At 46.4% G+C, this 14,665-nt stretch overlaps 1 protein-coding gene across 2 annotated transcripts in view; it reads left to right on the plus strand.

Moving 5' to 3' along the window:
* tle2b (TLE family member 2, transcriptional corepressor b) overlaps nucleotides 1-14,665 on the plus strand; it is a 58,349-nt gene that overhangs the window by 20,959 nt on the left and 22,725 nt on the right. For both annotated transcript variants that reach the window (XM_076153380.1, XM_076153381.1), the window contains exon 4: nucleotides 1,800-1,844. In XM_076153380.1, the coding sequence (XP_076009495.1) occupies nucleotides 1,800-1,844 (45 nt within the window). The remainder of the gene's footprint in view (nucleotides 1-1,799; nucleotides 1,845-14,665) is intronic.

Raw genomic sequence — 14,665 nt, forward strand, 5'->3', positions numbered from 1 at the left:
AAGAGGCTGATGGGAAAGATGGAGGGAGAATTAATAAAAGGAGAGAGGCAAGGATGGCGTAGAAAAAATGATGGGGAGGGCTGAGGAGAGGTGCAATGATGGAGGGGTGCCGAGAGAGGCTGATGAGAGAAATGGAGAGAGAGAGAGGGAGAGAAAGGTTGAACAAAGAGAGATGTCACATGTCTTTTATGTTGAGAGGGCTGCAGGAGAGGCAGACATGCAAACGCACAAAGAGGTTGCTCAAGTATGCGTGGTTGAGTGTGTGTGGTCATGCGTGCGTGTGAATATGGGTGTGTGAACGAGAAAGAAAGAGAGAGAGTTGTGTGAAGTGTGTGTGGAGTTTTTACATGTGAAAGAGACTCCAAGAAATGAGTGTGTACAGTATGTTCACATGCATGAAGGAACATTTTGTGTGAACCCATCACAGAAAGGATGAACTAAATGAGCGAGAGAGAGAGAGACAGAGAGAGAGAGAGAGAGAAAGAGAGAGAGAGAGGCATAGGAGGATGGAGAGCAAAAGAACAGGAAGAAAGAGTAATTGGGAAGAAAGAGAGAGAGGTGTTGACAGGAGTGAGTGAGAGACGGTGCTCTGTAGGAACGAGGTGGCAAAGGAGAGAGGAGAATAGAGCGATGACAGATGAAGGGCACAGAGCATAGATAGATAGGAATACGGGTGGTTGGATGGATAGATAGAAATATATCAATAGAGAGAGAGAAAGATAGAAAGAAAGTGAAAGAATATAGAAAAAGAATGAAGGGAATAAGTGGATTGGGAAAAGATGCAGTGACAGCCTGAATGATAACGATGGGAGTGAGAGGGAGGGACTGAAAGAAAGAAAGAAATAAATGGAGAGAGAGGGAGAGAGAGGAAAGAGCGATTGAGTCAAAATGAGTGAGAGAATGAAGATGGGGGAGAGAGAAAGAGAGAGTAGTGCGTCGCTCTCATCAGTCAGTGTTGCTCATCCGGCAGCAGAAGCTTCCTCTGTCACCGTGACAGATCCTCGCTGTCTGCACGCCGCTCGCCACCAACACTATTACAGCATATTACTGAGACACACACACAAACACACACACACGCACAGGAATACATTTAGCGAGCACACACACGTGCAGAAATGAACACATTTACAAGGCACACACACACACATACACACACCCACGTCCACTCTCAGCGTGAACTTAGCAGGAACATACAGATCTATAGGTGCTATGATGTTTATGTCCCGGCTGTGTCCGTGTCCACACCTTCCTCCTCTCACCGCTCCCTCCTTTGGCCCGGAAAGTCAAATAGTTGTTGCTAATTGTTTGCGTATGGATGTCGTTGTTCAGTGCACACGATGTTCAGCACGCATCCACGTAATGATAGTTTCAGATGGCTTCTCTCTCTCTATATATATATATATACACACACACACATGCATCCACACTAACACAAAGGCGCACAACACACGGTGAGTCATGCTCATTTGGCAGGCACGCATGGACACACACACAGCCCTAATAGTAATGGTTCTTCCCACACACACACACACACACACACACACACACACACACACACACACACACAGACACACAGACAGTGATCACATGTAGCTCATGCTGTGAAATTCAGTCAATACTTCATTATTTATAAACACTTTCCCCTCGCTCTCCCTTTCCTCTCTGACTCACACAGATGCATATGCAGCTACGCTACGCAACAGATGTTCACCGGGGCGATGTGTCATCACGTATGGTAAAACTGACATGTTACGGTTGACATCTTAACCAAGCTGTGTCCTTTGTGTTTGTCTCTGCAGTACTATGAGATGTCGTACGGGCTCAACATCGAGATGCACAAACAGGTAAGGAAGTGTGTGTGCGTGCGTGTGTGTGTGTGTGTGTGTGTGTGTGTGTGTGTGTGTGTGTCTCATCATGTGGGTGGGATAATTGATTGTTTCCCATGCAGCGACATAGCACGCTTGCCTCTCGTGTGTATTCACTTCATGTGTGCATATGTGTGTATGAATATGGATGAATGTGTGTATTTGCATGTTCCTGTCATCTGGCATCTGTACGGTAAACTAAAGGGTAGAATAGGATCAGCGTCATGGCGAGATTATCCAGGATCTGATAGGATCTTTAGGATCAGATTTATTGTTTCGTGTAAACTTGCTCTATGAATGAAGGGTTTAGCGCCATGGCAACCACTGCACAACATACTGCAAATAATCAGCCAGCCAGTGTTACTCTGGAACTCTGGCGTCTCTGTTTGTGGTCTCAAAGGTGGGATTAATATTCATCCTGTTGATGGAAACCTTTGTCACTTCTGCTGAATAGTGGTCACCATGGCAGCAAATGGATATGAGAAAATCAAGACCTCGCGATTAAGAAACCCAGCCCAACCCTAAGAGTCAAAATGAAAACAATACACACTCTCATACTGTGTGACCTGCTTAAATAACACGTAACAGTCGTCCAATTACAGAATAAAGTCAGCAAACTCACTCATTAATATCATTTATACACCAATGTCTATTAAAAAGAGCGTTACTTGTTTACTTTACACACCGTTCAAATGTGAAACCTTGAGTGTGTTGAATTGAGGATTGGTGTGTTTTATTGCTTGTAAAAATCTACTTTTAATTAGCTTGGGAAAGAGAGGGCTCACTTTAAAGAAGAACATATTGGTTATTCTCTAATAATCATATTTAGTTTCTGCGTTGAGGACAGATGTACAATGGAACCAAAAACATCAGATATTGACCTCAGCCGCACATTGTACCATGTTCACAGCCTCATCTGTTGCAACTAATGAGCATCTGCTGGAAGTGAGGAAACAATTAGGAGATGAGAATTAGACAAATGCAGCATTTAACGGGCGGTATGATTTAAAAGAATGGCGTCATCATGGTCATAGCGGCGATAATCTACGTTTTATAGAAGCGGTAATGACAGACAGATATCCAGCAGACTCTAGATGTGGACGAGGCTGAGACATTATCAGTGTAGCTTATGCCTGAGGTACATAATCGCTCATCATTTCCTCTGAACAGTGTCAAAGCAAACCGTTCCGTTCTTCCCGTTTGAGGTCAGGTGTTCTTGTAAGAGTCTAAGCCATGAGAGGAGTCTTATCTGTGTGATGAGCGGCGGCGTGCGGCTCTCAGGAGGCGACGGCCGCCTGTCACTTCACACACTTCCTGCTAATTTTGCTGTCTGGATCACATTGTAAAAAAACCAAAGACAGTGAAATTACAGACAGAAAGATGGATAGACGGCCAGATAAGACAGACAGACGGACCGGATGGCAGGCAGACAGAGAGCAGCCAGAGGTCTGATTTGTTGTGGTGACAGACGTCCGTGCAGCGACAGCATCATGGTGCAGTTTAACTACATCCTCCTCTAAGGTGACTCTCTCTCTCTCTCTCTCTCTCTCTCTCTCTCTCTCTCTCGCTCTTTCTCTCTGTCTCTTTCTCTCTCTCTCTTTCTTTCTCTCCCTCTATCTCCCTCTCTTTCTCTCTGTCTCTCCCTTTCCCTCTCTCTCCCTCTCCCTCTTTCTTTCTTTCTCTCCTCTCTCTCTCTCTCTTTCTCTCTGTCTCTCTCTCTCTTTCTTTCTATCCCTCTATCTCCCTCTTTCTTTCTCTCCTTCTCTCTTTCTCTCTCTCTCTCTCTTCTTTGCACCTTTTATTTCCCCTTATTTCTCTATCCTTTTGTCCCTTGCCTGTGAGCCTCCAGTAGCTAGTTTGCCGTGCCCATATAGAGAGGGCCTCGCTGTTTTAAGCATTTTTCTGAAAACCCCTTCAGTTTAAAGCTGACAGTGTGCAATTTAACCTCGTAGCCATTGTGACATTTCACAATGAAAGTAATTACAGCGCTGAGACATCAAACAGTGGGTTGCTATCCAAATACTTTGAGCACTTGTACTTGTGTACATCAATCTCCAACACCGGCGTTATGAAGGTGTCAACACTTCTCTGGTTTCCTGCATAATCACTCCTGGGGCTTATCACCGTGTGTTCTCCATGTTCAGCGTCGGCTATATTAAGACCGATCCAGTTCAATGTTTCTCTCTAACCTATTGTGCTGCAGGTACACCGGCTGTCACAAATGACCAATTGCTCCCTAAAACACTGGGAACTATTTTTAACTCAGGGAGTTGTGTCAGAAAGTGAATCATAGCGCGGCACAAACAAAAACATATCAGACAGAAGTTTCAATGAAGATATGCACAGCGTGACAGTGAGCTTTTCTGTCTATCAACATTTCGGAGCGGTAAAATGTCACTATTGGTTAAAAGCTGCATCGCTGCTTCTGTATTTAGTTCATGGAAAAGGTTAAGAGGCTTTCCTAACCGTCCTGCTGCCGCACTTCCAAACACACACTAATTGCTTCAAGAAAACGAGACGAAAGACGACGACACTCCAGAGCATTTTGTTGATTTTTATGTTGTTGTTTTTTTGGGAAACAGCTTGGATCCAAGTTATTGCATGTGTGCTTTGTAGGATTATTAGAGGAAGATGGACAAGCAAACACACGGCCCCCTGATGCGCTCTATAACAAATGTGTCTTTGAGAAAACTAAAAGCAATAGAGAGGAAAGTAATGGCTGAACTTTAAGCAATCATTTCTGTAATAAATCATGATGACAATGTGAAATTATATAAAGCCAACTTTACTCTGACTTTTAAAAACTCCCATTTTTTTGCAGCATAGTTGACTGCTGGAGTTGTGATGCGTCGCCTGCACATTATCGCTGAGTCAGCACTGCACCATCGAATAAACTCCACGCATTTCAGCGGTTGAACCTTAATTAGCAACTACAGTAACTGCTGTGTAGAATCTGAGCCCTGATCAATCAAACTGGGGCGGCAGTGACAAAGTGTGTGCCACACCCTTTCTGCCTAATATATTGTATCCATATTGATTTCCACACGCAGCAAAATGTAATTCTTCATTGAGAAGCTTTTAGCCATAAACAGGGTTGTTCAGTACAAAAACAATGAAACGTTTTCCATTGATTTTTATTTTATTTTTTTATCTTTTAAGGATGGATTGATTCTTAAACGCTACAGCAGACAGAACTATTGACAGAGCAAAGAGAGGGAGAGCAGGAGAGGGAGAGAGAGAGAATTTATCTGGCATTTCATCCTGAAAGAAGTTTGAGATCAGTGCCTCACTTATCTGATATCAGTCACATCTTCATGCCGCTCCACCTGTCCGAGCCTTTGGCAGACGTCGTGCGTGTTTTCTATTTTGCACAAGGAACTCGATTCCCAGTAATCCTTGATCCGATCAAAGTGTCTGGATCGTTTGTCACCTGTAGCTCATTTAGCAGCGACCGTAACACGTTCCAGTATCTCATTTAGCTTTATATAGACAAAGCATTGCAGTGGGGGACTTGTTTGTGTCTGCGTCTCTTTGCTTTGTTTGTTCCCACACTAAAGATTCTCTGCATCTGAACCTCGCTTTGTTCGCTTGGGACAACAGCGGCGTTAACGCTTTGAATTCCATCTTTAAGGAGAGCTTCTTTTTGTTTGTCACCGCAGCACAGGTTAGGTTAAAGGAGAAATAAAAAGCGTGTCGGTTTTTACTGGCATAAAAAAATAAAAAAATCAATCAACAGTTTTTTTTCTTCTGCCAGCGGTGACAGTTGCACTTTAGTAGCATGAAGACAAACTTTTCTTTCCCCCACAGCACTACAGACACTGAAAGGGAACCCAGAGGAATAGAGAAAGGAAAGACCAAGCAAGGGAACCGAGTCAAATGGAGGAAGAGGGAGAGAGAACAGAGAGAGAGATATGGCTGACAGTGAAGCCAGGCAGAACTGGACTGTCAGCTCTTGTCGCCAAAGAGAAGAAATGGACTGGGGGAGCTTCTGGCTGCAACTCTGAGAGACAGAGAGCGGAGGTGGGGGAGGAAGAGGAGGAGGAGGATAGGTGGAAAAGGCGATGATGTGGGGTGGGAGGGGAGGAGTGGAAAGTGGAAAGAGAGGAGGAGAGAGGGGAGGAAAGGGGTTTGGCGGAGAAGATGACAGAAGGAGACCAAAGAGCTCGGCGGAGGAAAGGAGGAGAGAAGGGGCGAGAATGAAGAGTGGGAGGCCGGGGTGTCAGGAGCGAGTGTATGAAGAGAGGAAAGGTGGAAAAAGTCTGTTTGAGAGAGGAGGAGGGAGGGGAGGAGGGGAGGGGGGACTGCATATGAGCAAAATGTGATACTTAAAGGAAGGATCATCGAGAGAAAAAGAGAGCGAGAGAGAGAATCACTGTGGTGTGTAAAAAGAGGAAGGCGAGAGCAGAGAAGAAAGGAGCAGTGTGGGGAAGAGTGTTAGAGAGAATAAAATGAAATGGCGAAAAAAGATACCGGGAAGTAATACGAGAGTGATAGAAAAGGAGTGGGCTAAGAGAAAGTGAGAGAGAGAGAGAGTTAAAGGACGAGAGGATGTTTTAGAAAAAAAAAGAGGACGTTACAAATGGCAGAGCCCGACAGACGAGAGGGATCGTCTGAAAAAGAGAGGAAGTTAATTTAAAAAACGAGGACTTTGAGGATGTAAGAGACCGCAAGATAGAAAAAGAGAGAGAGAGAGAGCGTAGCTGTGAGGGCGGAGAGAGAGAGAGAGAGAGCGAGAGAAATGAGAGATGATGAGGGGAAAAAGTGAGAGGGAGAGAGAGGAGGAGAGAGAGATGAGATTAATTGAAGGGATGAAAGAGGAGAGGGTAAACAGGATGGATGGAGCCTTAAAAGAGACAGATAAAGACCACAGCGAACAGATGAGGTGAAAAAGGAGATGAAGATGAAAGAGAGCGAGCAGGGACAGAGAGAGAGAGAGGGAGAGAGAGAGAGAGATGAAGGAGGGGAGGTTAGCTTTGAGAAATAATGAATCATGAATAGATTTAACAGTATCTGCTCTTATTTCCTCTCCTCCTCCTCAACTCCCCCCTCCAGCTTCCTCCTCACATCCTGTTGAGACCCCCCCTCTCCCCCTCTCCCTCCCTCCCTCCCTCCCTCTCTCACACTCTCCCTCTCTCACTCACTCACTCTCGTCATTATCTGTGGCACGGCCGTCTCATGTCCCGGCATTAATTGAGCAGTAACAGTCATTTCATGCCTTCCCAACCCTCCTTCCAGTCTCTCTCCTCCATTTTCCTCCCCTCTCTCTCTCCCGCTCTCTCTCACACTCTCTGAATTTCACACTTTCGCTCTTTACCCCCCCCCCCCCCCCCCCCTCTCCTCCCGATCTCTCTATCTTCTCGACCCTTTTCATTTCTTGTCTCTCCGTCTCTGGTTTCTTTCCCCCTTCTCTCCCTCTCTGGTCTCCGTCTCTCTCTCTCTCTCTCTGGTGGATGATTGTATCTGAGCTATATGACGGCACACAGATGAGAAGATGGCATCTACCCCCTCCTCCTCCTCCTCCTCATCCTCTAAGCTTTATGGACACACACACACACACCATCACATTATCTCACGGCTTCTCTTCCATTATCATATCATATCATATATATGCTGGCTGTATCCCCAGGAGGAGGATCCATGCTATAGGGACTTACACTGCTCTCTCTGGTTGTTCTATATTCATTGATATTGCACTTCTGGGGCCTGACTGGTTATTGCCTATATCCCCTGCTATGCGCACACACACTCACACTCACACTCACACTCACACACAACATGTATATATGTATATTCAGGCTGACTTTGTAACTCTGCCGTATGCTTTAGGCTCACAGCGACTCTCAGAAAGCGTTACACACACACACAGACACACACACATAACAGTATCGACGATGTGATGATGTAAAGGAGGGCGAGCGGATCGATGCCCCCTGCAGGATGATCCGATGAAGATGATGACTTTCTAGGACTGCAGCCTGAACCCTTGTGACCAAAGTGCAAGCTGGGAAATTCTGAAAACCTGGACAGAGAAGAAAATAAGCTGAACTCTGTTATTTAATAATAGACTGTTCTGCCCTGATAGCTTGTTTTAATGATTTGAGGGCAACGGTTGCTGTTGCTGCTCAAACATTCTGCCAGTGGGCATATCCACACAAAATTACACACACACTCACATTTGCAAGTGCCGTGGTTATTAATTGCTAAAACTAAAATTGGGACACGTCGATTGATCATTCTTCAAACTCGGCACATAAGGAAGTTGTGGAAGTAGTTTGAGCTCACGGTGATTATAATCTACGCGTTCTAGAGTTACTCCATGATCTGTACCATGTAGACAAACTAGGCCACCATGCAGTGATTATATGCTGGCTCTGAACCAGGAGTTTGGCTTTTGAACTAGTTCAGCACCCACCGACCTCCCTCCACACACACACACACACACACACTTCTTCTGCCTCCTCCCAAAGTTGAAAAATGCTTGAGTTTAGTCTCAAACGATGATGAGCTCTTTCTGTTCCTATCAGTACACACGGAAGGGTTTAAAAGGCTGGTAATGATCCTGAGTGAAGCTGTAATGATGTATGCTGTTATGTTGTGATTGCCTACAGTTTGTACGTTGTAATGGCGCTGTAATACACACACACACAGGTGGCTTTGGCCATAAGCAGCCATGGGGCAAATTCCTAGAGTGGAACGTGAGGTGTTTTTCCTGATTTTGACTGATTAGGCCTTTTCTCAGGTTTGTGTGGGCGGCTCCAGACTGTAATAATAGACTTTAATGTTGACATGTGCATATATATTGACTTTACTCATAATTTTAAAGGTCGTGGCTGATTTTAATGTGGGGATATTTCTCCGATAAGGATCTGGCATTATCCCTTTCCCTGGGATAGTGTCCTCTGGTTGACCCTCGAGGCCATAAGGGAAGTGTGTGAGCGAGCGTGCACAGCTGCCTGGGCAAGTTGGGGAACTGACAGCTTATCACAATTAAGAAAGATCCGACGGGTGTATGGGATGACGTAATCTACAGTGTTCATCATAACCACTTCCTATCAGAGAGAAACGCTGCGCAGCATCACCAGCAGTCATGTTACTGGGAAAGGAAACGAGGGCTCATGAAAAACACATGTGCTGTGTCCTGAGGGCGCACTACTCACTGATACTGTAGAGTGTGTGTGTGTGTGTGTGTGTGTTCCGAATCCTAATCTAAACAGGGTGGTGTGTTAAGCAGCAGTGTGCAAAGAGATCTGAACGTGTGTTACTACGTGATGCTGCGACTCAACCTGATGAACTATTTAAAAGCGAGTCAGCCAAGTCCTCTCGCACGTTCATTCCCAGACTTATTAACGCTCCGGCTGGCACCGCCGCCGCCGAGCCTCCGTGCATCAGCGCCGTGCATCACCACCGTGCATCAGCGCCGCTCCCTGCAGAAGTTAGACGAGTAACATTAGCTGGACGCACTGACGAAAAGTTTAAATATTTTTACCTGGAACAAATGATTCATCCTCATCTGTATCACAGCCCCAGTTTGAACTTCCTGGTACTAGACGTTCCTTTTTTCTCTATCAACATTAATCATATCCTGTGTGTCACTCATAGCTCCATTTGTTCCAGTAAACATGAGCTCTGACCCCCGTTTGACCCCTCAACTCCTCTCTGTTTTCTTAACCAGGTCTGGTTGTTGCCTCCACACCGGTTGGTTGGCCTCTTGTCTCTGTCCTGAATCTTCTTCTACTCCATATTAACCGATACTAGAATGATGTAATCCGTGTTTAGTAGTTCTATTTTTCAAAAGGTTTCATCATACAGTTACTCCTCCTCCCTGGCGGAGGAAAACGGCCTCTTTGATTCTATTTTCTGCATTGATTATCAGGTTGTCTCTGAGTTATTGGATCAATCAACCGCAGGAGCTTGTTAGCATCGTGTCAAAGCTTCTACTGAAACACTGTGAGCTCAAAGGTTAAAAGCATTCAAACGAGACGCGTTTCCGTCTCAGGCTCACACACTGGGCTGTTATATCAATTGATGTTTGCGAGAGAATTTCCTGATGTGGCGTAGATGAGATTGTAACATTGTTTTTGTAAGCGGGAGGATGCTAGGCAACAAGGCCACTGGGTCTGCTCGGCAGCTTAATGAGAGATTAGAAAGGCCTGCGCCGCCGTGACAGTTGACTCTGCGAGGAGCTAAACAGCGAGCTTACCAGGTAAACAGGAGGAATTCCTAGAAAACACAGAGCTCACAGCCTTGCATGTCCACCGGGAGAATTAAACAGGCAGCAGGGGTGCGTTAGTCAAAGGTGTCGAGATGTTTTATTTTTCAATTTTGTGCTTTAGCTGCATAGTGAAGCTACGGCTCTTCGCTAATTTGAGGCTGTTTGGTTTATTAACACTTCAAGATTAAAGATGAGAAATTCCTCCTTGGAAGGTAGGAATTGTTATAAACACTGTTAATGTTAGAATGATTGAAACTGAAATGAGTGTAAATAGCTTGTGTATAGAGTTTCAGGATGTTAGCGCGAGAGGCAGCTAGCTTCACATGCTAGGCAGGATGTAGTAGGAAGCTGTGTGTGTGATACTCAGGACGCAAGGAAGCCAGACTGTTTCCCCTGTGGACTCCTGAGGACACACGAAGCAGCTGGCTGTCCTTCCTTCCTGCTCCCTACTTTCATTTCACCAGCACACACACAAGGCCGAGTGTGTGTGACAGTGAATATCTTTCTATCTTTCTTTTGGGCTGTTTCCCCCTCACACTCTGGCTCCTATAGTGTGCTGTGTCGTTTTCTGATAAACCATCTTTGAATTGTGCTGAAAAGAGAGTAAATATTGAAAGAAAACACTGAGGGAAGAGTGACGGAACGAAATGAGAGAATGAATAAACCAGACGATTAAGAGAAAGAAGAGTAAACGCCGGAGAGGGAGAGCATACGAGCCAATGTTTATCTGTTTGCCTCGCGTCAAAATGTGCATGCAGTTATCCCTGCGCCTAATTAGTTTGAGCTGTCTCGCCTTTCCTCGTGTGCGTTTGTGTGCGTTTGTGTGCGTATGTGTGTGTGTGTGTGTGTGTGTGTGTGTTGGCTCACATTATGACCTGAATCGCTGTCTAGTTTGAGAGCGAGAGGGGAAACCAAACAAGACGGAGAGATGCCTTCATTTTCCGCTCACCCAGCGGTCCATAATATAATTGGGTTTCTCTCTCTCTCTCTCCCTCTCTCTCCCTCTCTCTCTCTCTCACCTTCTTTTTCAATCTCGCTCTTCCCACCCCTGCCTCTTCATCTTTGCACCCTGTCGACACACCCAGTCATTCCATAATCTTAGGGTTGTGTGCTTGTGTGTTTAACTGGGTTTATTTTAAAGGGCTGGATTAGGACGAGCGTGGATATGTGGGTCAATTAGAACAGGCTTTGGAGAGGTCAAATGATTGTGTGTGTGTGTGTGTGTGGGTGGGGGCCTGTGTGTGCGCGTGGGTGTGTGTACAGTATTTGTTTGTACTTGCTCTGATCAGTAGTGCATGCCGCCTCTTTGCACATGCTGTAGCATCTGTGCTGTATGTGCGTGTGGCTTTGATGTTTCCCTCTCTATCGCTCTCTCTCTCTTGCTCTCTCTCTCTCTTGCTCTCTCTCACTCTCTTTCACTCACTTGCTCTCTCTCTCGTGTGTATGTATATCTGTGCATATATGTGTATCAGAGCTCATTTGTGAATAATGAGCCATAGAGAGAGAGAGAGACCTTTAGGAATGATAGAAAGGGAGTTGAGGGAAGGGAATAGAGAGAGAGAGAGAGAGCGCGAGAGAGAGAGAGAGGGAGAGAAAAGATAGAAAGATGAGATGAGAGAGAAAATGAGTGATTAAATTCCCGGGGAGCTTCGCCTTTTAGCATAATGGTTTTGTCACTCTGGCAGTGGGGCTCTGAGCTACATAGGCTGCTCATCTCTGTGGGTGTGTGTGTGTGTTTGTGTGTGTGTGTTAAGGTGAGAGTGTGAGACGTTGTCCAGGTGTCACCATGTCTGTGTATGTGGATGAAAGAGAGACGAAAGAGATGCAGTTTGGTGTAAAACTGTAAACTGAACTGTTCGTATATTCCAGGTGCATCTGTATGTATGTTATGTATTGTGTGTGTGTGTGTGTGTGTGTGTACACACGTGTGTCTGCACTATTAGGGTGACATATAGAAGTGAGCGGTCTGTCTCTGTTTTTCATGTCATGGGTCCACTGCCTATCTTGTATTGGTTCTGCACTGAAGGTTGAATTGCTGTCTTTATGTGTGTATGCGTCTGAGGCATTGTGTGTGTGTGTGTGTGCGTATGTTGGGCAGGCAGGCAGGCAGGAGTGTGTGTGTGTGCTTGTTGGTCTCATGCTGGGAGGCTCTGCTTGCTCTGCACACAGCTCTTTGTGTGTGTGCTCTCCCTGCTCTGTTTGGATTGCTTTTCAGTGTATGTGTGTGTGTGTGTGTGTGTGTGTGTGTGTGTGTGTGTGTGCGCACTTTGCTTTTTGTGTGTAAGGGTTTAAGTGTGCATACTCGTGTGTGTACCTTTGTTAGTGTGTATTTGTGCACACAATTTGAGGATGCATGTGTTTGTGTGTGTGTGTGTGTGTGTGTGTGTGCCTTGCTGCTCTCCTTTCCTCTCTCTCTCTCTTTCTCTGTTTCTCTTCCTCTCCTTCCCGAGTAGAGGGGCCATCAATCAGAGGCAAGGGGGATAGAGGAAGGGAGGGCAGGAGGAGGAGGAGGAGGAGGCGAAGAGGAGGAGAGCAGTTGGCTCAGCGCCAGGGAAGAGGAGCTGGCACGCTGCCCAGAGGAGTGAGCGAGAGAGAAAGAAAGAAAGAGAGAGAGAGAGAGAGATGGAGGAGAGGGAAAAAACAAGGGTGAGCGAGGAAGAAAAGAGAGGGAGGCTGCAAAGAGATTCTGACAGGGAAGGAGGGCAGAGAGATAAAGCAAGAAGGAGAAAGGAATGAGAGAAAATGAGAAGGAGGGCAGAGAGAGCAAAAGAGCGAGGCCAAGTGCACCGAGGGAAGCAGAGTGAGAAGACGAGGAGGGGGGAGGAGGAGGGAGGCACTAGGAGGCTGATTGCCTGGAGAAGAAGGAAGAGGGAGAGAGAGAGAGGAAGCAGGAATGGTTGTTTTCACTCAGTTACTCTGAGCCTGGAACCCCAATCAGGCGGTGATTAGAGCGTCAGACGTTTACCTTAAACTGCTCACACAGGGAGAGGTGACGACACACTGCAGCTCTGTGTCTGTGTGTGTCTGTGTGTGTGTGTGTGCAGTAGATCCCTAAAGTTCATATACGCACAAGCCAGGTCAAAGGTCAAAGCTGTGGTAGTATTGCAGCATTTTCATTTAATCTTTTACCAGATAAATTGCACTTCTTCTTCTTCTCCTCCTCTCCCCGCGGTGACATCATGCGTATCGTTCCCACTCAGGACGTTCCTTCGCAGTGCCATTAAAGCACTAAACCGCCTGTTCCAAATGTCACGTAAACACACTACTGCGGCTGAAACTGGCACCAAACCCAAAGTGTGTTTACTCCAAGTAACAGACCTAGATTAAGCGACGGTTAATCCATTTATTCCGCCGTGTAAACATCTTAATCGGAGTACGCCGCCTCCGCCTGCATTGCCACGCAACATTACGTAACACCCTGCGCCAAATACTGTTCAACCGCATCTCCCCTTAATGGCAGGAGAGACAAATGCTATCGCAGTGCATGTAAACATCCTGACGTGCCACGCAGTTACTTTGGATGTTGTCTTCTGCCGTGCTCTTTCATTTGCACCATCTTCCTGTGAGGGGAAGGGATTTAAACTAGCAACTTCTGTGTGTGTGTGTGTGTGTGTGTGTGTGTGTGTGTGGCGGGGGGGAAGGTATTTATATCCGCTGCCAAACAGAAGAGCTTGGAATAGAAAATAAATCAGAGCTAAGAGAGGTGGAAGGGATTTTTGTTGAGACACACACACACACACAGACACAGACACACACACACCCCATCCCCCAACAAAGCTGGCTTGCTCAGCTGTAGTGGAACTCGGAGCCTGGCGCAGCTGGCAGTGCCCGAACACACTGGGCACCGTATTCTTCCTCCTGTGCCAACCTGAACTCCTGCTCATCGCATTCAAATTCACCCAGCTTTATTGGCAGCGCGCACGTGATCGCTGTTGCTCGCCGTCACGCAGTGAGGCCAAACACAATGTGTCCCCCCGTCTCTCTCTACCTCTCTCTCTCTGCAGAGAAGTGCTCCCCCCCTGCTGATCCTGTTCAAGTTCTCTCTGGGTGTCACGGCTGAGAAGCAAACAAAAGGGAAAACCTAAACTTGTTACCTCTCGCACGCTTGCCAAGGTGTTTGCACTTTGACAACGCAGGGGAGCCGGGCGCTTCCGGGCGTTTTTGAAAGAATGAAGCGTTGGCAGTTGGAGCCGACTTTCCCCTTTGCTCCCTCACCCTGGAACAAACTTCTCTCCTTTTCGTCAAAAGTTCTACCTGCAGGAACACTTTAGTCTGTTTTTTGGAGTACCTGCTACCTTTGCTGCCCACCTGCTTCGTCTGTTTCCACTCCACTTAGTCATTCTCTACATTTCCCACAATGCCTTTTGACAGGCTCAGGAGTGCTGTGTTTGCGCGGCAGGTTAAACGTGTAGGTGGGCAGATCAGGAGCGGTAGCGGCGCCGATTGTATAGCCAGTTTGGGAGAATGAGATCTTGAGAGCTAAACTCGTTTTCATGCACGATTCAACTCTGGCCCCTGCGTTGCATCCTGGTCTTTTGAACTTCTTGTTGCCGCCGTCTCCGATCTCTCTGCTGGGTTTGATAGTTGT

The sequence above is a fragment of the Genypterus blacodes genome, unplaced genomic scaffold, assembly GCF_046128005.1.
Source record: "Genypterus blacodes isolate CSIRO-AG114 ecotype Tasmania unplaced genomic scaffold, CSIRO-AGI_Gbla_v1 ptg000058l_1, whole genome shotgun sequence".
Taxonomy (NCBI): domain Eukaryota; kingdom Metazoa; phylum Chordata; class Actinopteri; order Ophidiiformes; family Ophidiidae; genus Genypterus; species Genypterus blacodes.